This window comes from Psittacula echo, assembly GCF_963264785.1.
Source record: "Psittacula echo genome assembly, chromosome: 1".
Taxonomy (NCBI): Eukaryota; Metazoa; Chordata; class Aves; order Psittaciformes; family Psittacidae; genus Psittacula; species Psittacula echo.
The window spans coordinates 2,183,649-2,205,604 of NC_137735.1; the positions used below are offsets into that span (position 1 = coordinate 2,183,649).

General features: G+C 47.5%; 1 protein-coding gene across 2 annotated transcripts in view; it reads left to right on the forward strand.

The window, feature by feature from the left end:
• Positions 1 to 1,627: 1,627 nt before the first annotated feature.
• Positions 1,628 to 21,956, forward strand: part of GFRA4 (GDNF family receptor alpha 4) — a gene marked incomplete at its 5' end in the record, with an annotated part of 68,790 nt that continues 48,461 nt past the window's right edge. For both annotated transcript variants that reach the window (XM_080636860.1, XM_080636861.1), the window contains one exon: positions 1,628 to 1,667. In XM_080636860.1, the coding sequence (XP_080492986.1) occupies positions 1,628 to 1,667 (40 nt within the window). The remainder of the gene's footprint in view (positions 1,668 to 21,956) is intronic.

Here is a 21,956-nt window from a genome sequence, read left to right on the forward strand (position 1 = left end):
CAGTACAAAAACCTTCCCGGGGCATTTAAATACCTGCTCAGCTGAAATCCCTGACCCAGCAGCTGGGGAAAGCTCTCGCTGCAGATGTTCAAAAGCATTGCCTGAGCTTTTGGCATGGAAAAAGTGCTCCAGTGCTGCTCTGAATCATTGAAGGAGCTTCTGTGTTAGGGAGATGGATGGGGAGGAAGGAGGGGAGGAAAGAGAGGAGAGAGGAAAAAGAAGGAATAAACATTGAGAAGAAGGGAAAAGCAAGAAAAAGAAGGGAATGGAAGGGAAGAAAGGAAAAGAAAGGAAGGAGAAGAGAAAGAGGGGAGCGGAAGGAAAGGAGAAGGGAGGGAAAGGAGAAGAAGGAGGGAAAGGGAAGGAAAGGAAAGAAGAAAAGGAAAGGAGAAGAGAAGGGGGGAAAGGAAGGGAAAGATAAGACCTTTGGAAGGGCAAGCGTGCATTAGGAGGAGGAATGGAGGGGCTGTGTTTACAGGGTGCTGCTTTGGGAATGAGACTTTTTCCTCTGTCGGTCAGTTAATTACTGGGTGAACCTGAAGCCATCACTGCACATTTTGTGTCTCAGCTACTCCATGCATGAAATGGAGGTAGTGGAAAACGATGCTCACTCATCATAAAGATTAAAGAGCCAGGCTCTGCTGTTTGGCTTCCTCAGTGTGGGTCACATGCTGGGACACGGAGATGAGGTGGGGGGGGGAGACGCTGTGGGGTGAGAGAAGCACGAAGGGACCACAGTGAGGGGTCTCTTGCAGGAACAGGATAGGGTTAGGGCACCGTGGAGAGGGAGGTGTGGGGACATGGATGGAGATTTATGGACCTGAATTTACAGAGATGTTTTCCTGGAGGAGCTTTGGAAGGTGATCATGTTGTAGGGGATTAATGGAAGGTGTCATGGGAGGACGTGGCCCAAGACTTCAGGGCTGGGTCTCTGCTAGCAAACAGCCAAGACCAGGACACAGGTCCTAAGAGGATGGGGTTGTCAGAGGCTGCAAAGAGATGAGGGTTTGGGGTGTGCTGGGACCCTCCAGGAGGTCACCGGGTGATGAAGAAGACATCGCAGGGCTGGAAGGGACCATGCCCCGGGGGTACCTGGGGGGCTCTAACACACCGGGCTACGACCTGCTCCGGGTTGGAGGAGGCTCCACATCCCCCCCCTCGCCCCGGGGGCCGGGGAGGAGGGGAGAAGCGGGGCCGGGCTGTCAGGCCCCTCCCCACGGGGCCGGGGCGAAGCGGCGACGGCGGCCCAAGGAAGGCGGCGAGGGCTGCGGACAGAAGTTTGCTGCTGAAAGAGAAGGGAGAATTAATTATTTAATAAGAATAATATAATTGAACCTTCGAGGAAGCGCCCACCCCCTCCCCATCCTTCTTCATCCCTGCGGGGATGCGGCGGCGCTCGGCCGGCGGCAGCCCGCGGTACCCAGCCCGGCTGCGGGCATGACCCGGGTCCGGAGCGGGGCTGGGCCGGCCGCGGTGTGAGCGATCGCCCCGGGGGCCGGGCTGGGGCGGCGGGGACGGCTCTCGCCCTGCCCAGCCTCCGCGCATCCTCCGCGGTGCCGAGCCGAGCAGGGCCGGTCGGTCCGAGCCGTGCCGAGTCGGTGTGATCCGCGCCGTGCCGAGCGGTAGGATGAGGGGCATCTTCTACTTCTGCACGCTGATCCTCCTGGGTGAGTAGCACGGAGGGGAGAACTTTCTGCTGGGGGTTGTTTGCGGGGTTGTTTCGGATACCCCCGGCCGGGGGGGGTCTTCCCTCTTCGTCCCCCCTGGAGCAGCGTCGCCCATCTCTCTGCTATGGACCGAAGCGCTGGGATGTTTCGTACTGTCACTCCGGATAGTCCTGTTTGTCGTGGAAAAGGATAAATGTACCCCGGGAATTGAGGCTGGGGCAAGAGGAACGCGGAGGGATTGTGCTGGGGGGCACGGACACGGATTTTGCACACCGCCGGGAGCCCCATGGTGCTGATGGAGATGGAATATGTCGGGGTTTTGGTCTTTGGGTGACGGGGTTGGCAGTCCCTGCTCCGTGTTGAGCTGTGCAGCGCCGTGCCTGGAGCACCGACCTGACCCCAGCCTGTGTCTGTGTGTGTGTACTATGGGGTTCCTGCTGCAGGTTTCCTCTTGTCTTCCCCTAAAAATGGGCTTTTTTATTGCGTCGGAGCGAGGGGTTCAGCATCCCCGATGTCTCCCCTATCCCTCCAACCGCTCCAAGGCAGCCTTCCTCCACTCTCGTGGCTGGGAGATGCTGTTCCCCGTGGGGTACTGCCATATCCGAAAGGATGTAATCTGCAGCACCCTCGCTTTGAGCATCCCGCTCGTATCCTCTTCTCCCCAGCTCGGAGCGGAAGGTTCTCCCGCTTGCAATTCCCAGGGCTTCCTTCTCGTTTCCCTGGTTAGAGGCTGCAGCCCGGCTGCGAGCCGCCTGTTTTGTCTGGTTGTAACCCCGACAGCTCCTTTAGGGTATTATTTCCCCCTTTCCCTGTGCTTCTTGGAGACAGCAATCACAGAACGACTCTGTGCTGAAATAGACCAGGGAAAGCAGCGGGAAGGCAAAGGGGAGGATGCGCCCGTCCTCTTCTGTGATAAGGTCTTGGGATGTATTGAAGCGGCTGGGACATCCCGGGCGCCTCCTCCGCTCCATGAGCATCCCTGCTGGGAGCCCACCTCTTTGGGAAGACCCCGGGAAGATTCTTCCCTCAGTGGGAAAAGCTTTGTCAAGGCTCCAGGTAACCCCTCTCGCCGGCTCTGCCTGTCACTAGATGTCAGCATCAGCAACTCTTGCAAGTCCCAAAGGCGGGTGTGTGTGTGTTTTGTGATTTCGATCCCTCAAGAGGGACCATCTCCAGCCAGGGAGCGCTTTGCTCCAGGATGCTTTTGCAGCCAACATGCCCCATGCTGGGACGGCTGCTGCCTCGCCAGGTCTGGAGCTGTGCCTTGGGCTGGGGAAGGTCTCAGCATCCCTCTGAGCTGGAGATTTTTCCTGCTCGCAGGGCTTCTGGGTGGGAGCCCAGGTCTCGGCAGGACCCATTTTCCAAGTGGTTCAGATTGGCTGCCTCACTGATTGACTGCCTGATTGACTGACTGCTGCACTGATTGATTTTCTCTAGAGAAAGTGGACTTAAAGAGCAAATGGGCAGCTCTCCATTGTCAGCAATGCAATTGGGAATAGTGGGCAGGTGTTAAGGATATACTCATCACTACAGCCAGAGTAAAGCCATCAGCTGGTATTCACCCTTTGGCCTTCTGATCCTTGGGTGCCCAAAAGGACCTTTTTATCTCTGAACTGGCATTTGATCCCTGCAGGCTCAGCACCCTCCCAGCAGATGCCATTCAATGCCCTCAGCCTGCTCCCTAGGTATTTTCTAGATGTCTGTGTTATGGATGGGTGAGGGCTGCTCATTTAGATGTGCCTGAGGAGATCCCCTGCAGTGACTGGGAGTGCTGGGCTGGAGATGACAACCTCTGCAGCTGCAAGCATGGCAATTCCCAGCTTCTCCATCACTGGCTGCACACCAGAGTGAGAGCCTTGCTTTGTGTGTGTGTCCCCTGCCATTTTTGGGATGATCCTGGCTGGAGAAGGCAGGGCTTGGAGAAATTAGGGCTCTCCAAGGTGAGATTAGGCAGCATTGCCATTATCCAGCCTGGATGGAGAGCTCCTGCTGCCACTTCATACCCAGCAAACTGCTGGCACAGGGTGACTCAGACCAGGAAACTTCCATAGTTGAACACAACAACCACTTTTCATCTAGACCAGGTCCCTGACATGTCCCACCAGCAGCCACAGGAGTGCCAGCAGCAAGGACAGAACAGTCACACAGCTGGGGACAGGGACATGGCTTTGGGGAAGTTCATAGTAATGTCCTCTGATACTTGCTTGCATGTGTGATATTGGATAGAAATCCCACCCAGACAACAGTGGTGAGGCATCCAGGAAGACTTGGTGGAAAATCAGTGCTTTGGAAAGCACTTATATGATGAAATATAAAGAATATAATGAATTTTACAAGGACACTGGGTTCCACCTGCAACCAAAGCTTTGCCCATTCCTCATGCAGCTTTCGGAGGACACATCAGTCCCTGCACTAGCATAATAATAACGAAAGGATGAGAAGGAAAATCTGGGCTTGAGTTTAAGCAGCAGTGAAGTCCCCAATGGGACCAAAAGTCATTTCTGGACCATTGCAATGGAGAGCAGGATCCCAAAATGACATCTGGGCTGTCTCCTGCTGACAACTGCTGCCTTTACCTGGCAGGTTTTACTGTGCTCCATCATTAGCATAATTCCTGGCATATGTTTCCCACAGGCTCTTTACAGATGCAATCAAACCCAAGGGATCGTCTGGCGGATTTTCACCTGGTTTTTGGGAACTCGCATTCCAAGGGGGAGAGCAAGAAAAAACCTCTCTTGAAAAATGCATCTGTGTGTATGAGAGGGGGAAACGCTCCTTAAATTAGTGCCTTTGTCAGTTCTGACAGGAGCAATCCGTTATTTGCATCAATAAGAGTGGGATATTTATGTCTCTCCGTATTGGTGTGGAGGAGAAATAAAACCTCTCCCTTAAGAGGCTGCCCTCAAACGCTGCGCAAATCCCTCTGCAAAGATCTCGCTGCACCCAGAAAGTCATTTTTCCAGAGCTCTGGAGCCTTAAATAGTAATTACTGCTGGGTAAAAATTAGTACTAGTTAAGACGAATCATTATGATGAATTACTGTGGATGGGGTTTTATTTTGCTTTTGGAGACAGAAATGTCTTCTCTGCTCTCTCGGCAATTTTCACAGATGACTTCTATTGTGCCTGCAATTCCCCTCATCATTTTCACACAAGACTTGCTCATTTTTATAACTTTCCACTTGGTCATTTTTAAACAGGACTTTAAATGTCGCTCAAGTTTCCCACCTTCCGATAAAAATACTCTCCTACCCATGAGTTCTTTTTCCTTCCAGTGGCCTTTATATTCCTTTGGCTTCCTTAGAATAAATGACCTCTTTCTTCTCAACCCCAAAGTGGGAGAGGACAGATTCAAAGGCAGTTCTCCTGCTAAAATAGCGTTTTTAGAAGGACACAATTCACTGAACCCAACTATAAAAAGCTTGTTCCTGTCAATCTTCAGTTCAGAACAGTTCCCTTGTTTCAAGTGCATCTGTCAAAGTCCCCTCCGGCAGCACCTACCAGCAGTGATCTTCAAGCCTGGATGGACTCATGGTGGGAGCTGCTTGATAGCGGGTGTGGGAGTAGGGCTGGGAAAGCATTTCCACCACCTCCTGTGGTCCGCCTTCATCTGTTTGGGTATCACAGCTCTAAAGGTTCAAATATGGGCATGTTGGGGATGGAGTCCTGGTGAAAGCAGAGTGGAAAACAATGGTTGAGAGGATGGGTTTGAAGAGGTGGATGGGACGTGGAGCCCTGGATGAGCCTTAGGTCCTGGAGATGGAAAAACCAAGTTGGGTGGGGAATTGTGTCCAAGAGGGTGTTGTGGTGCTCAAGGTGATGGAGGACAAAGACCCAGGAGAGCAGAAAAAGTTTCCAGAAGGTGAAGCCACTATTTGTCCTGAGTAAGGAGAACCTGGGGCTGCCATAGGGCAGAAAAATGGATGTGTGGGAAGGATAAGTATCTTCTAAGGTCAATTCACATTAAAATCACCCGTAAGTCCTCCAGGATTTGGGTCTAATAGCAAGTGATGTCACAGCTGACTATTGCTGAGCTGTAGCGAGCTTGATAGGTGTTAAGAAAGGTTGAATGTGCCCAGGCATCCCTCTGCATCTTACTGGAGCTGAGGTGGTAAGAAGTTCTACCCTAGCTCAGATCTGCCTTGAAGGATGCCCAGAGATTGAGAACAGATCTCTCTGGATGCTGGTCCACTGCTTGACTGCCCTTATGGGGGGAAAACAAGTGCTTCCCTGTATGCCTTTGGATTAGATATATATTCCCCAGCTCAAAAGTGTCCTGGCCATACCCTTGCATCTCATCTCGTCACCTCCCTCCATGCGTATCCCTCTTCTTCCTTCACAGGTAGCTCCCCAGGGCTCATGTTCCTCTTTCTGTCCAAAGCCATCTGGAAAGCAGCTTTGCCTGAAAGATGCAGTAAAAATAGTTGTATTGTGGTTTTGATTTATTGAATCCAACTGGAAAACCCTGTCTGCAATACCTGTCCTCACTGAGTGCTTTGACAGAGCTATTAGCAGCACTCCCCACGCTACTGCTGACATATGGGCTGGGGTGTTGTTTTCACACACACAAGTGCAGGCATCTGGCTTCAAGTTCATGGGTCCAGTTTATTGAGGAGAAAGGAATGGGGCAGCTTTTCTGGTGCTTCTTCCAAAAGCAGGATCAAATGGCTCATCTTTCATACATCGCCAGGCTAAGCCATCTATTCTTTGCACCCAAGGGATGGCTGTTCACTTTGGGATGGGATTTTAAACAGATCCAGATGTTACAGGGCTGTGAGTTAAGACCTGAGAAACCGGTGAGTTTGGCTTTCCTCCTCTCTTCCTCTTACTTGTACAATGAAAATAAAGGCCAAGCACATAAGTTGAGTCAAGACTCAACTTTAATGTTCCTGTCTAAACTGCTGGTCTTTAGCTATAAGTGAGCTGTGCTGCCCGGCTGGAGGCATCACACACATGTGATTCAGATCTGATCCAGTGGAAGGTGTCCCTGCTCATTGCAGGGGGATTGGACTAGATGACCTTTGAAGGTCCCTTCCAACCCAAACTGTTTCATGATTCTATGGTCTCTTCTGCCTTGAGGGAGTTAACCCATCAGGAGTGGAGGTACTGATGAGAAGTGCTTGCTTCTCCAGACAGGCAGCAACAGGAGTGTCTTTGGGTGTCTCTGTCTGTGTGATTTGATGTCTCTGGAGGCTCAGAGCTGAACTAGACCCAGCAAATGCACAGGCCAGGTCTTGGGAGAGCTCCAGGGTGCCTTCAAAGATGGCAAGTTGAACATAATCTCTGCAAAATAATCAGGCTTCGCTTCAAGCTTTGCATCAAACGGGGCTGGCTGATGCCTCTGCAGCAGCCACCTGGGAAATCCCATCATTCTTGATTAATCAGAGCAAAGGAAACACAGGGCAGCTACAGCCTCGTGGGAAGGCAGCCTTCACTTGCATGACAGCTGTGCAGTTTTTGGAGCAAACCTGGTGTCTGGGCCACTCGTACAGGGTTCATGTGGTCCTGGCCGTGAGAATTTTTCATAAACACTCAAATCAATCATAAAGGGGTTTGAATTTCTCGATTCATCTTCTTTTACAGCCTTTATTGAATGCTTTGCCCTATTGTTTTTAACTCCTGCTGCCCATACTGAACCCTCCATAAGTATCAGCTCCGTCATGCTTATGGCTTGAATTTCTTCCTGTCCAGCGCTTATCTGCGTCACCCATAACTAGTGTCCAGGACCTACAAACTGGCTCCCAAGGTGTTGTCTGGAGATGCAATGATTTGGCTTGCAGCCAACCTGGCCCCTTCAGACTTTTCCCAGAGGAAAAACCAGGAGGAAACTCATAGCTTCTCAGAGCTACCTGTCTCTGTGACTTTGGATAAACAAGCCTTAATAACACACTAGCTATTTCTTCTGAGATTATAACTGCCATGCATGTGAAGATAAATGCATCTCCCATGACAGCCTTCACAGCAATATCTCTTAGATATTGTACAGCCGACTCAGTTACCTGCAGTCTGGAAATAGGGAGCAGATGTCTCCTGTAGCACCAGGCATTTTCCCCTTTGTTGCTGTCTGTGTTCTCTTCTGATGTTCAGCATGTACAGCAGAAGGCACCTTAAAAAGATGTCAAAAGGCACAGGGCGACATAAATCCATGCACACTGAATCTTCTGTAATACAGGCTGCAGGTTCGGATGGTGTGTTTGCTATCTACTAATGGAGAGGAGAGCAAACCAGCACACTGAATTATGAGACAGGGCTTGGAATTAATCAAAGCTGTTTGACCTCTTTGTGTAAAGCCCCAGACAAGGCCGTCTGTCCTAGGTGTTTCCTCTGCATGGTGAGGCGTTACACTCCTCCTTGCCAGGGTTAGTTGATTTGACACAACAGTTAAAGCAATTTCATGTCGATCTCTTCTTTCTTCTTCCTTTTTCCCCCTTCCTGTCTGTTTTGTTTCTTTCTCTTGGTAAGAGAATATAACCCAGAGAGCCTGCTTGAGAGACAAACCGCACACCTTGGTGTGCTTTGATCACAGTCACATCATCTTTCAGAGAGAGCATGGGCAGAGGCATCTCAGCTGAGCTTTCCTTCCAGTGTGAGGAAAAAAGGGGTTCATGGTGCTCACAGCCTATAAGTATATTCAAGGTAATATGAGAGAGCTGTTCTCCACCTCACAAGGCTGAAATGAGAAGGAACCTGAGCTGTGTGTTAGGAATAAAAGCTTTGATTTCAACCAGGACAATATGTGATTACTTAAAAGAAGGGAGAAGAGCAGGTTTCCCTTTGGGAAGATGATGGGATCACCGGGGGTCTTGTCAGGGTTTTTAGGCTTTGGTAAAACCTGAAGCCATAAGCTATGCTGCCCAAGGAATTCCTGAAAGGTGGACAGATATCCTATTCCCAAAGGATTTCATAGAATCCCAGACTGGTTTGTGTTGAAGGGACCTTAAAGCTCATCCAGTTCCAATCCCTGCCACAGGCAGGGACACCTTCCACTAGAGCAGGTTGCTCCGAGCCCTGCCCAACCTGGCCTTGGTTTTCCCTATTCCATAGGAAAGCTTATCTCCTTTTTATTATGATTTAGGATGCTAATTGTAGGGAAAAATCTGAGACCAAAATGAGGAACTTCCTCTAGGATCCACCCTTAGGAAGCTCTCCTAGGGAAAAAGATCAGGAATTGCAGTAAACTTGCAGCACAAGACTTCTCCATAAGCGCCTGAAGGTATGGGAAGTGAATAGAAGGGAAAATCTTAACCTAATTCTGGTCTGGATATGGAAAGCAAAGGAGAGGCTGGATGGAAGATGCACCTGAAACTTAACAGGGAATCCAGGAGCTGGGAGGAGGAAAGTGTAGGACTGTGAAGGTTTCAGCCATTCTGGAGCTGGGGAAGCCCTAAGGGTTGGATTCCTCTGTTTGCAAAAGGTGATGTGAGTCTCCTCAGGCAAAGTACATCTGAAGTGACAGCTTGGGGACCCATCCATCAGTGTGGAGGCACATGCTCCAGGTACAGCAGCTTCAGAGTTACCACCCTTCTGGGACTAATGCAAGGAGATTTATCTCCTTCTCCTGCTATGGCTTCATTCTTCCTCCCTACAGACGCAGCCAGACCAATCCTTAATGTGGGCTGCAAAGCCTGTTAGAAATGAAGTACTTGACTCCAGGGGGGCCACATCTCTGGTTGGGTTTGTTATATGCTATCACATTACCAATAAGTTTTAATTATAATCTGAAGGAGTAGAGCAAAACCCAAAATGAACAAATAAACCCTTAATTAACAAAAAGAAATCCCATGGTCTCCCCCAAAAGTGCTTAATCTGCAGGTTGAATGCAGTGCAGAAGTGAGGAATTAGGGCATCTCTCTCTGAGTGTCTCTCAGGTTGTGGAAAATGATGCACACTCACTGCATCACCCTGTAAAATAAGGCTATTTTTAAGGTAAGGAAGTGATGGTGAGGCAGAACCAGGTGAAAGCACAGAGTCTGAGATATTTGTGTTTGTGAGAAGCAGCTAACTACAAGCTGGAATCAGAGTTTCTCATCAGCGCATCGGGAACAACATGACTTTTAGCGGCACCCATTGTGAATGCAATCTACCCAGCTCTTATTTTGCTACTTGGGCAAGAAACTGAATTCAAGAGCAGTAGCTGACTAATCTGCTCTGAAAATCTTCCCATATCCCCAGCACGGGGATCAGTGATCCTGCTTTGCGCTGGGATTAGTGCTGTGGGCTGCTAAAGAGAAAGGGTTGAATTCAGCGACGTGGCACAGAGATGGGAGCAGCCGGGGGGTGTAGAAAAGAAAAGCCTCTGACAGGAGAGGAGGCTGGAAAATAGAAACCCATTCTGCCAGAAAAATACTGGGCTTTTGGTACAATTTGGCTCCCGAACAACAGTGACAAATCAGGGATAGTAAATATTGCAATAAAAGATAGCGAGAGGGAAATAAAAGGCTCATTGAGGATAATTTCAGGGAAAGGAAAATGAGGACTAAAATAAAGCCCCAGATGTTTCTGTTCTGTTTTACCTGCTTTTATTAAGAAATCAGAAAATGGTCTTCCTGGAGGGAAGCTGAACAGGAAAAGAAATGGGCCCTGTTTCCCACTCCCCATACACTAGACAGGGCCCAGCAGGCTGCAGGAGATGGATTTCACCTCACTTGGTTTTCCCAACTGAACTTTAAATCAGAGGAGAGAGACTGACAGGTCCAGAGGGACATTTGCCCTCTCTACAGATTGCTGTTATAGCCAAGGACTACAAAACAAATCAAGGTGGCAGTTTTAGGCCTTTCCTTCATTTTACTTGAAGCTCAATAAGATGAACCCATCTAAGACACCAAGGTTTCTTGGCCTACAAGACAGCTGGTGACGGAAGAAGTCAAGGAGCCATCATTTCAATTTCAAACCCAATTAAAACTAAAAGAAAGATGAAAAATGTAGTATTAAAACATTACTTAACACTTCGTTTTTCGACTCACAACTCCCAGGTTTTCCCAGGGAAAATATTTTCCCATGGTAAAAAGAGAAAGAAAGAAATCCAATGGGGAATTTCCAACTGTTTCACAAACCTGATGGCTCCAGTTGCAGTGATGATTGCTAACACCTGGAGCTGGTGACACTGTTAGGGCTCATGGGGGCCACTCATAAATCACACAGTGCCCAGGAGCCTTTGGAGGTGTTTGAATCTGGTGGTCACATCTATTAAAATCCCTGAAGTGCTTTTGGCCACGGCCAACTAACCATCTTCTGAACATTGATCAGAAGGTAGCACAAGCCAAAGTCCATCCCCAGTTGTTTTGCAAGTGGTTGCTGTGTTTTGAAGGGGAGGAGAGTTTCATAGCATAAATGAGGCAGTTCTGGGTCATTTGGACCAGTACCTTGAGTTTCTTTAGTTAACTAAGTATAAAACCCACCCTTTCCCTCTCAGACAACCTGCAGATGTTGTCAGACAAACATGTTTCGTCTTAATCTCTTTCACCCCCCTACATTCATCTTCCTTTTTGCTGCTTCCAGCTGGGGAGGCAGAGCACGAACAATGACATGAGATAACACAAAATAACTGATAACACTGGCTAATTTGTTCAAGAAGAAATAAATCCCCCTGTTCCTAATGCACTCATGTGTGTGCAAGCCCTGTCTATGCAGATCCAGCAAGAGGCCAGGGATGTGCATATGCAAAGCGAGTCCATCAGAAGTTTCTTGCAGAGCCTGTGTAACGGCTGTATCAGCTCTGAAGTGTCCCCTCCAACAGGCAAAGCCTTTCTTGCCTTGCCATTGCAGTTAGCATGACCTCGTGAAAGATAAGACACATGAGAGAAGTCTGAGGAAGCTTGATTTATCTCGAGTTGAAAAGGGAAGAAAGACACAGGAAAGAACACGATCACACTCTATAAATACCTTCAAGGTAACAGTGCAAGGGAAGGAAGAGGATTAGTCACACTTCTGTAAGACAGGGAGGGGAGGAGAGAGAGCAACAGCATGAGGCAAAGAAAGAAAAAGTTTTAAGTATTAGGAGCAAAATGTTTAGGCTATTTTTCTTTCTCATTTTTACTGGAAAAAAGGAATTGAAGGTCTTGGTTTGGGCTTGAGGATTAATGAAATCCGTCTTCAGGAGAGTTGTGGGTCATGGGCATAAGGATTAAATGGTGCATCCGTATGTAGGACCTGCCGGTCCTGGGTAAATCTGTGAGCTAAATAAGGGGCCCATGTAGCCTTCACGGCAGCATCCGTGTCACGAGACACAGGGTTGTCACGCTTCCTGGTGCACTTGGAGTTGAGGGTTGGCCCAAGTTGTTTCCCTTCCCCCTTTTCCCTGCACTCCATATATCCCACACTCATGTTGAAGGTACCATGGAGAGATGGTGCTGCTCAACCAAGGGTCCTAATGGTAGAGCTGCGAGGTGTCTCAATGATGGATGAAGAGTCTGGGTCAGCAAGAGGCTTGGCTGGCCCTGGGATCTGCCTGTTGGTAATAGGTGATTAGGTTTCTCCTCCTCTCTAGTAAAACAGCCTTGCTCTTGGAGCCTTAGACCTCACCTCACCCTTTCCACCTCCTAAATCATAAGCCCGTACAACCATAGAATAGTTTGGGTTGGAAGGGACATTAAAGATCATCTAATTCCAGCCCTGCTGCCATGGGCAGGGACATCTTCCACTAGACCAGGTTGCACTCAAGACACGAGGCCTCCTGCCCTCAGACCTGGCCCCATCCTCCCTGGGAATGGAGGTGAGGAAGGCAGGAGCTTTGATGCAACCTCCCTGAGGGATTATCTCCAAGTCAGGCTTGGACAATCATTGTTAGTGTCGCCTTCTATCATGCTGGGACTCCAAAGTAAACCTTTTCCCAAAAGTGTGTGTAGCTGCTGCCAAGATGCAGCAAGTGCCAAGAACTCTTTCTTTTCATAACAAATCAACTATCCAAATACAGGTGTCCCTGGAGGAAACCCTTCAGGCTGGTAAGAATGAATGTGTTGATTCAAGTAAAGGTAAACAAGCTGTTCTTCATCTGTGGTTTCCTGAGAAAATGGATCTTGTGTATGTGTCAGTCTGTCTGACCCGCATGACTTTGAATCCCCTGGCCAGGTGAGATAGGCTTGATAGAAGCCTTTGAAGATGTTTAGATCCCATAGGTTGATGTGGAATTGGCTGTGGAAAAGGGAATGAGCATTTAGTTTTGCTAAGACTTAGTGAAGTTCATAGCAGAAAAGGTGCCTGTGGAAGGAGATGTAGAAATCCTGGGTTCTTTCATAGCTTTTTGCTAGCTAAGCAGTAAAGTGTCTGATGCAGATCAGTGTAGAGCTAAAGAAGCATCTTCCTAGGACCACAAAGGCAGCCCATGAAACTTGTAAGTCCAGGAAGAAAAGGTAAAGTGAGAACTTTATGTGGGTTCAGAACTGCTCTGAAGATAGAAGCAGCTGAGTATGGTCCGTGGATGTTAATCATTGCAATGTAATATGGCTGCGGACACTAATACAACATGCCGCCTCTCAGGTGATGCCCAGGACATTGGTCCTGTGCCATCTGCACCTTCCAAGGAAGGCTACATATTCCAGAGGGATGGATATTATCATGGAAATCTGTAGGAACTTCCCAAGGTTGTTGTCACCTTGAACATGCCAAGGATGTAAGAAAATTGCTCACAGGGCATTGGATAACTGTTGATGATGAAGGGAACTGGGTAAAGCATAGGCTGGTATTCAGAGGGTCCATAGGTCCAGAACCTCCTAAGATGAAGTTCACCCTGTTGGACAAAGCATGGACAACAGGGAATGCCTGGTTATAGTAAGACTTTCATCAGCTTCAGTGTGTGCTGCAGCTCTGCTTACACCTCCTTTGCTGCTTGGCTCAGACGTGACACACAGCTCTCTCCATCTCTGTCATCTGATGTGTTGGGTGGCAAAGGTTAATGGCATGGCATGCAATGGTCGATAGCTGTCGACTACAATGGATATTGTGACAGCTTCCAGTGAGGAAGGGACATGGATTAAGTGAATTGGCTGGTGCTGTCTCTGCTTCTGTGCATACGATTTGTGTGTGCACCCATCCGAACCTCACTGTTTGTTCTTGTTGTCTCATGTCCTGCCGCCCCACAAATTCAGGGGCTGGTCCAGAGGTGCAGAGCATCAAATCTGCCCCGTAGTATATTAGCAAAGGTAAAATCACAAGGTAAAAGATGAGAAGGGGAAAAAGGTGGAAGAGAGGGAGGGGAAAAAGTGTTCCTTCATGGTGCTTCTGTTTTCTAACAGTGTTGACATTATGTGGAGTAACCGAGTATAAAATCTGCCTATCGTTTGGGAGCTGGTGTGCAGAAAAGATGCTATTATCTGAGCCTTTTATGCCTCTTTACCCTGTCTGGATCAGAAGAGATAAATGCATAGATAGGAGCTGAGGCTCCTATCTTTATATAAGCTGTCAGGTGCTGCTACATTATTTTATGCTGATTGTTATAGAAAGCCTCCACAAAGAGATATATGTTTCTATATTCCCCCCACGTTTCCTATTTTAATCTATAATTTAATAATAAAAATGTATTTGCCTATATTATTTTTATTTGTAGTGTCAGTGCTTCTCTTTCACTCTTATTTTTTCATATAAACATTCACAGACACAAAGCACTTAAAATATGCACATAATCAATCTTCCCTGTTCTCATTTGGGCTTCCTTTTGACTATTATTGCAGTCCTACTTTAATTTACACACTAATGCAAAAACATCTTTGGTATAAAGCAGGTTCCCTGTGGGGATGGCAGACTCACACTGAGCACACACACATGAATGCATGGCCATAATTACATTCAAGCACGTTGCCACATCCGCATGGCTCACAGGTCTAAAGTTAAGCACATATACACATGAAATGATGCAAAAGCCGTATCTGTTGATGTCAAATAGTCAATAGTGGGAACAGAACAGGTTGGTCAGAGAGGTTGTAGGTGCCCCATCCCTGGCAGTGTTCAAGGCCATGTTGGATGGGGCTTGGAGCAACCTGGTCTAGTTGAAGATGTCCCTGCTTATTGCAAGAGGTTTGGACTAGATGAGCTTTGAAGATCCCATCCAACCCAACCCTGTGATTCTATGGTTCTGAGCATCCTTAAGCCCTGTCCTACTGTTGTCCAACCTGGTTATCTGTCATCTCACTGATATTGTTTCGGCTCCTCCTGACCAAACAGTACGTTGGCACACATAGGAGGTGTTGTAAGCCCAGGATGAAGGTGTCTGTACTGGTGGAGGAAGGTTTAAGCATGTGGACACAGGCAAGCCAGAATGTCCCTTTTGACTCCAGGGTCAAAGATTTTTCCAGGCTTGTTTTACATGGTAGTACAGTTTAAACTCAAGATGCCCTCAGAAGCAGGGGGCTGACCTCAGTTTCCAAAGGAATGTTTCCCATCAGGAGTTAAGCATTTCTCAGCTATTCCTCAGTGCAATACGGATGCTTTAAGGCCAGGTTACAACTGGGTCAGCAGCTAACAAACGTGAATAGGAAATACATGGGGCACAGAGCTTTGCTAAAGTGAGTCCATGTTTGACCTCCTGTTTCTTCACAAGCACTGTCAAGGACAGGGACTTTCTCTTTCTTTCATCTAGCTGTACTGGTTTTACCTGTACATACCCCATGCTGCCAATATTCCAACAAGGCCAATAGTTGTAAAAGTGCCTGCTGGAAAAGCAAGTGATTGACATATCAAAGGATAGAGAGAACACTAATGCTGAAGACTGAAATGTGTGAGCCAGGAGGGACGATGGGGATGTCATTGTAGGTAACTAACCAGAAGTGTTCCATTTCTAATCACAGAGCTTTCAGAGGTAAATCAATCACTTCACTGTTACATTTGTTAACAGATGCTGGGGTTGACTTACCCATCAGGGCTTGGACAATATTGAGATGCCTTCATCGTATTAGGACATTGAGCTTCCCATAGGTTTTGGAGAGTTAGGTACCTTAGGAGGAGGAGGTATGTCATGAATGCCTAGGGGTCTGGAACCAGCCGTCTAACATACATTGAGATCTTGGGTGAGTTTGCTTGAGTTGAGCTCATAACCATGATTTCTCTGCAGCTTAGACTCTCTAAGATTCGTGGCCTTACCTGCTTGAGACATCAATGTAGATAGCAGACAAATTGCTCCAGACAATGCTGTAGGAACCACTGATGGTTGAAGCAAGCAAAGGGCTTCTGAGCTGTCTTTTTCTTGAGTTTAACAAATGTTTCACCTCACTTCTTCCTCTTCAGAAATAGTCTTTCAATCATCTGAAGCCACTTACAATCATTACTGTTCTGGGGGGAAGTACGTGCCTTTTGTTTTGGTTTTATTTTGAGGCTTAAAAGAACGTAATAGCCCTTAGTGTCCTCAGAATTTCCAATGGGCAGCACTTGAGAACATCAGTTTGATGGACTTGAGGCTGTAGTTGGGATGGGCTGTGTCATCAGACTATAGCTCCTAAGGTGCATGATGAGAGCCTGGTGTGCAACTGTCCTGCTGGCGAGCCTGGATTATGGAGAGAAGGGTAACTAAAGCTGTTCCCAAGCAGCAGCTTGGCAGCATTTCAGCTTTTCAAAGTGACACAATTACTGGAAGTAGTTTCAGTCGTGATTATTTCCCTCTTATGGCAGAAAAACAATCTGTGGAAAACTGGGACAGTTTCTTTCCACGTGTGTTGCAAATGTATCCAAAGGGAAAATGAGGGAATCCCAAAGCTGGCCCAACATCTTTTGCTACTACACATCTGAACCCTGTGCCATCTAGTACCCAATTCTGTCCAGCATCTCCTCATAGGCCTGGTTATAGAACTACAGTACTACAGAACTACAGTAGGAGTTACAAGATAGGAATTACAAGCCGGAGCTTTACTCTATCTAGCTTGAACCCAACCCCTAATATCCAAGCCATAGGATTTCTTTAGGAAAAAAGAACAGCTGTATAAAGGATTCCTTCTGCTCCCATTTAAAAACTCCCAAGAGAAAAAAATCACATGACAAAGCAACCAGGAGCCACTAACACAGACACGTCTCTATTGTAGTGATTTCTTTTCATTTGGATTAATACGATTGTGTTTAAACCTCAGATCCTGCTGTCAGGTCATCAGAGCTGCAGGTTGTTTCTTGACCTTCATCACATCTCTTGGTGGCAGTAGGAGGGCTGTTATTGGAAATATACAGGACTCTGAATTCACAGAGAGACCATGAGCACAAAGACTGCCTGTTGATTCCTCCACACTGTGTTCAAGGCCAGGAGCAAAGTTCCTCTGCATCACAAAAGAGCCAAGTTGGAAAGGACCATTTTGACCTTTCTGTGCCACTTCATAACTGGCCTTTAGATTGGAAAGATGCACAGACCATCTTTTCCAGCACATTTCCAAAAACCCAGGAAAACTGCAGTGCAAACTATTAACACATGCTCCCTGTGCTTCCTGACATGTGGTGGCTATTCCTGCACATGTTGTGCATCCCCTGGGATATGAGCTTGGCCACATGCACCCAACCATGCACACTGATGCTCTGTGTCCTTCAAGGACACAGCCATAATGCAAAGTGCAAGACAGGCTCAAGAACAGACTGAATCATTTTCTCCCCTGGGGACTTTGCACCCATGTTGCTCACATTGCTGCCCAGAACCCAGCTGGAGCACAGCAATATCTACACGGTGTTTTGGAAGACCTTTTTTGAGAGCAGGAGGTCATCTTTTGTGGTCCTGGTCCAACAAGCCCACTGATGCTTCTGCCTTCCAGAGAGGTCCACGTGGGAGTTGTTATTGGGACTGGCAGCATGGACAATGGGTAAGGACTGAAGAGTAGTCTTAGTCCTACCAATACCTGCTGAATTACATCTATCTTTATTTATGGTTTTCTTGCTACACAGACAGGGAGAATACCTTCATTGTGGCTTCAGGTAGGAGATGAATCAACAGCTTATGCAAAGGAATCACCCAGCTTGGTCCTACTAGAAATCTTTGTCCTCCTCCAGCCCTGGCCACCTCCCTTGGCAGTTCATGACAACCAATTTCTACCTGTGGCCGTGTCACAGGCCATGAAAGGCTGCCCATCGCCCCAAAGCCTGCTACAGGAACCTCAGAGATCTGGTTTAATCAGCAGGTTTGCAGAGAAAATGAGATTTGTTTTTCCTGGCTGACTTCCATCAGCAGCAGCCCCAGCTCTCCAAGGCACATCTCAATTAATTAATACAGTCAAACCTTATTAGAGACAATCGTTGGCCAGAAATTACCCAGTCCTGAGTTCTCTTTGCTTTTCTCCTTGTTGTTTCTCACTGTTGCTTTCCTCCCCAGTGCCTTTCTCAACAACAATGGGCAAAGCCTGATGTAAAGTGGGAGTTTCTTCAGTGTGTAGTGGAAGTTCAGCCCTTCTCTAGCCCAAAGCCCTGCTGCAGCTGAGATTCCCAAGCAGATTTCTGGCCAGAAACCATGCAGCCAGCCCAGGCAGGTTACAGCAGCTGGGGTCCCAGGGGCTCTTCTGTCACCATAAACTTGATGTTGGTGGAAGAGCAGCGAGCTTCTTCTGTGAGACAAATGAGAAAGTGACCCAGGAAGCTCCTCTGATGAGGGCTAAAAGCACTCCAGGCAGATTGAGGGTTGACCTGAGAGCCTCTGAGTCTTCTAGACAAGAGAGATTGGAAGGAAGGAAGAATGGATAGATGATAGAAAGATGGAAGGAAAGAAGGGGGGAAGGAAGAGGGAAGGAAAGAAGGAAAGACAAAAACTAAACCCAGCACAATCCAAACCAAAGCACACATCAGCACATGCAAAAGGTGTTTGGTTCTGTATCACCACCCACAGCTGCTGCAGAATTCCTCACCTGATTGTTTTGACACTTTGGTAAATACTAAAATGCAAGGAGGATAAAGGATATAGAAGCAATACGTGATGTCAAGGGAAGAAGGGCTAGGGCAAGGCCATGAAGACGAAGGTGGCAAGATCCCCTGCCTGCCCTGCCTGTGGTGAGAGCCTTCTTAAATGAAATCAAGTGCTGGGGCTGGGGTTTGCTCCTCTACTTAGCACGAAGGTTTTGGGATGCCCCAAGATGGATGCCCCATCGCTGGCAGTGTTCAAGGCCAGGTTGGATGGAGCTTGGAGCAAGCTGCTCTAGTGGAAGGTGTCCCTGCCCGTGGCTGGGGTTGGAACTGGAGGAGCTTTAAGGTCCCTTCCAACCCAAGCCATCCTGATATTCTATGAAGACCAGGAAGGTCCCTTTACCTCAGCTCCCACGCTACAGCTGCGTGCACCATGGTCATGAGTTGGTGGTGTAGCGATACCCGGGCGTGCAGCTTGCAAGAGCCCCTGAGCCTGGGAAATGGAGTTTTAGGTGACAGAGACATGGTTTAGAGGGTGGTCTGGGGTTCACAGAACAACCATGTCCAAAACTAGGCTGCTCTCTCTCGAAACAGTGATGACAGAGCTGCAGAGACTGCTTTGTGTCTGTGGGTAAATGAGAGGCATTGTCCAGAGCTGTCAGAGCAGCACTTTTCATCAGCCTCAAATTATTATTATTGTTTCCTTTTAACATGAATGCAAACACATCAGCCTTTCTAGATGGCTTCATTAACCAGCCAGCACGTCACTCAGAGCCTCACAACTCTTGTCAAGTACTAACGTCCCTGTCCCATGCTCATTGCAGGGTCTGAATTCCTCTAACTCCATCTCCTGATGGAAAACAGGCTCAGGGTAGGATTGAAAACAAAGATAATAGCAATTGTTCTTCTTCCTTACAGTCTCTAAATAACAGGGTAAATACCTGACAGTCACTGAAGCTTGCATCCAGACTCAGTGCTGTATCACAGTGATACAAGCAAAAACTGAGCCTCATCCTGGGTTTTAGTGGATCTGAGTTGAAAAGCAGGGCAATGTCTCATCCTGTGTGTGTGTGGGAAGAAGAAATCTCTATCTATTTTCCTCATTTTGCTTCTTCTGATTGATTAAACAGGAGGGAAACAAGAAAAGTGCTGCAGGGTCATTATTAAAGCTGATCAAACTTCAATTGACTAAAACCAGAAAAATCCTTTTGTTACATAAAGGTCTTGATTTGCTTATTTTAATCCATGCATCAAGCTGTTTCTTTAAGCCTCAACACATGCCATTCCATTTCCCAGGAACTTTACCCACCTTTCTCGTCAAAACTTTGTCAAATAGAGGATGTGCATCACCTTACCATGTATCTCATGGTCAGAGACCACTGCAAGCCTGACCCATGCCTGCTGCACTGCTTGTAGGGCTGCCCCAGTGTCTTGTTGTGTTCCTCCTTCTCAAGTCTGGCTTTGAGACTCAGCATTCCTCCTTCAAAGCTTCAGTTGCTAGAAACAGGTGCTTATAGGAGAATCTCATTTCTTTTCCCTGAGCAGCTATTCATCATGCACAGAGAGAGATGTCAGAAAGCAAAATGTAGAAGGCTCTGTCCTCCCATTCCTTCTGGGATGCAAACAGCCCTTCCCTTGTGCTGATCCCTTCCGAGGCATGTCCAGGCTGCCCCTGTTTCTCCCACTGCATCTCTGCTGTCCTGTAAGAAGATCCTTCTCCTCTCAGCCACATACCATTGAGAGGTATTTCCTTCAAAGCTCTCAAAACAAGGGGAAACTCAATATACTTCCTGAATAAATGAAGCATGGAGAGGTGTTTTCTACACCTCTTTTGAGGTTGGGGAGCTCTTCAATATACTATGAGAAAACACAGTTGAAGAGGTAATTTGGAGGAAGGGAATATTGTGAATTCACCCCTGGTCCTGCTGCATTTCAAGATCAGTCAAGAAAAGCATGTGTAGAGGATTTCAACAGAAGGCACAACACATGGACTGGCTCAAAGATGTTGAGGGAGGATCAAAACCATTGCTTCAGATGTGAATGGAGAAGACTGTGTTGGCTGATGTGCAGGAAGGAAGTTGTAAGTATGTTTTAGCTGCAGTATGTCTAAAATGCTTGAGCTTTGATCCTCAGCTAGACAAAGAAAGGAGCTGCAGGCTCGAAAGTCTTTGAAACTTCGTTTTAATCAAGGATAGGTACTCCAAAAACTACAGAACTGGCATGAGAAATGAAGCAAGTCTGAGGCGCTAATTAAAACACCACAGTCACTGTTTGGTTACTCATAGAGCCGTGAAAGCTGTTAGAAAGCTCAAACCAAGCTTTACATTTGATGATGCGGTGGTATTTTTGTAGCTGAAGTAACTTTGGCTGCACTGGCTTATTATCAGCCTCTGCAGAACCATACCTGTGAACCCTCCTGGTCCCTGGAGAGACAGAGGGCCATTGCTGGTGACCCTTTTCAAATCAAAGGCGCTGTTGCACAGAGGAGGTATCAGGGTATCTGAAAGCAAAGGCATCTTTGGAGAGGTGCAGGGCACATGTTTACAGATGAATTTCCTCAGTGCAGTGGTGGGGAGCAGGGAAATGTGGTTGCCAGCCTTTGAAAAGCAAGGCTGGGAGCTGTAAAACCAGCTGTGTATGGAAAAGCAAGCAGAAGTCAAGGAGGAAGAAAGAGCAGTCTCCTGAGGTTAAACTCTTTCAGCTTGAACCAGTGCAACATTCAATACTTACAACTTTCAATACTTATAACGTTCAACACTTACAACTTTCAATACTTAAAGGAGCTTATAAGAAAGATGGGGACAGGCTTTTTAGTAGTGCCTGTAGGGGAACAAGGATAATGGTTTTACATTGAAAGAGGGTAGATTCAGACTAGATATAATGAAGACATTTTTGACAATGAAGATGCTGAGGCACTGACACAGGGTGCCCAGAGAGCTGGTAGATACCCCAAGCAGTGTTCAAGGCCAGGCTGGATGGGGCTGTGAGCAATCTGATCTAGTGAAGTTGTCCCTGCTCATTGCAGGGAAGTTTGGGCTACATGAACTTTAACATCCTGTCCAACCCAAACCATTCTATGATTATGAGCATCCTTAAGCCCTGCCTTAGTGTTGCTTAATCTGGTTATCTATCAGGTCACTGGCATAGTTTTGGCTCCTCCTGACCAAACAGTGCATCTATGACTCTATGTTTCTGTAACATCCATTTGGTTGCACCAGGCTCTGGGAAAAGCTTCTGCAGCCAGGCTTGGAGAAGGCACCTGCAATCAGATCCTGGTGGCTGCCATGAGGGCTATGATGGATGAAGACAGCAAAATGCAGGTTCTGCTCACTAATCACTAGGAGTTTACCCAGGGATAGGTGCTGTTTGCTTGTGGCTCAAGCCCTACTTTTGGCTTTGAACTGGAGGAGAAACGGGCATTGAAAGGGCTTGGCCACACTGTTGATGTGCCTGAGTGCAGAGGTGTTGACAGGGCTATGGGGAGCAGCAGAGGAGGGTTTTACTG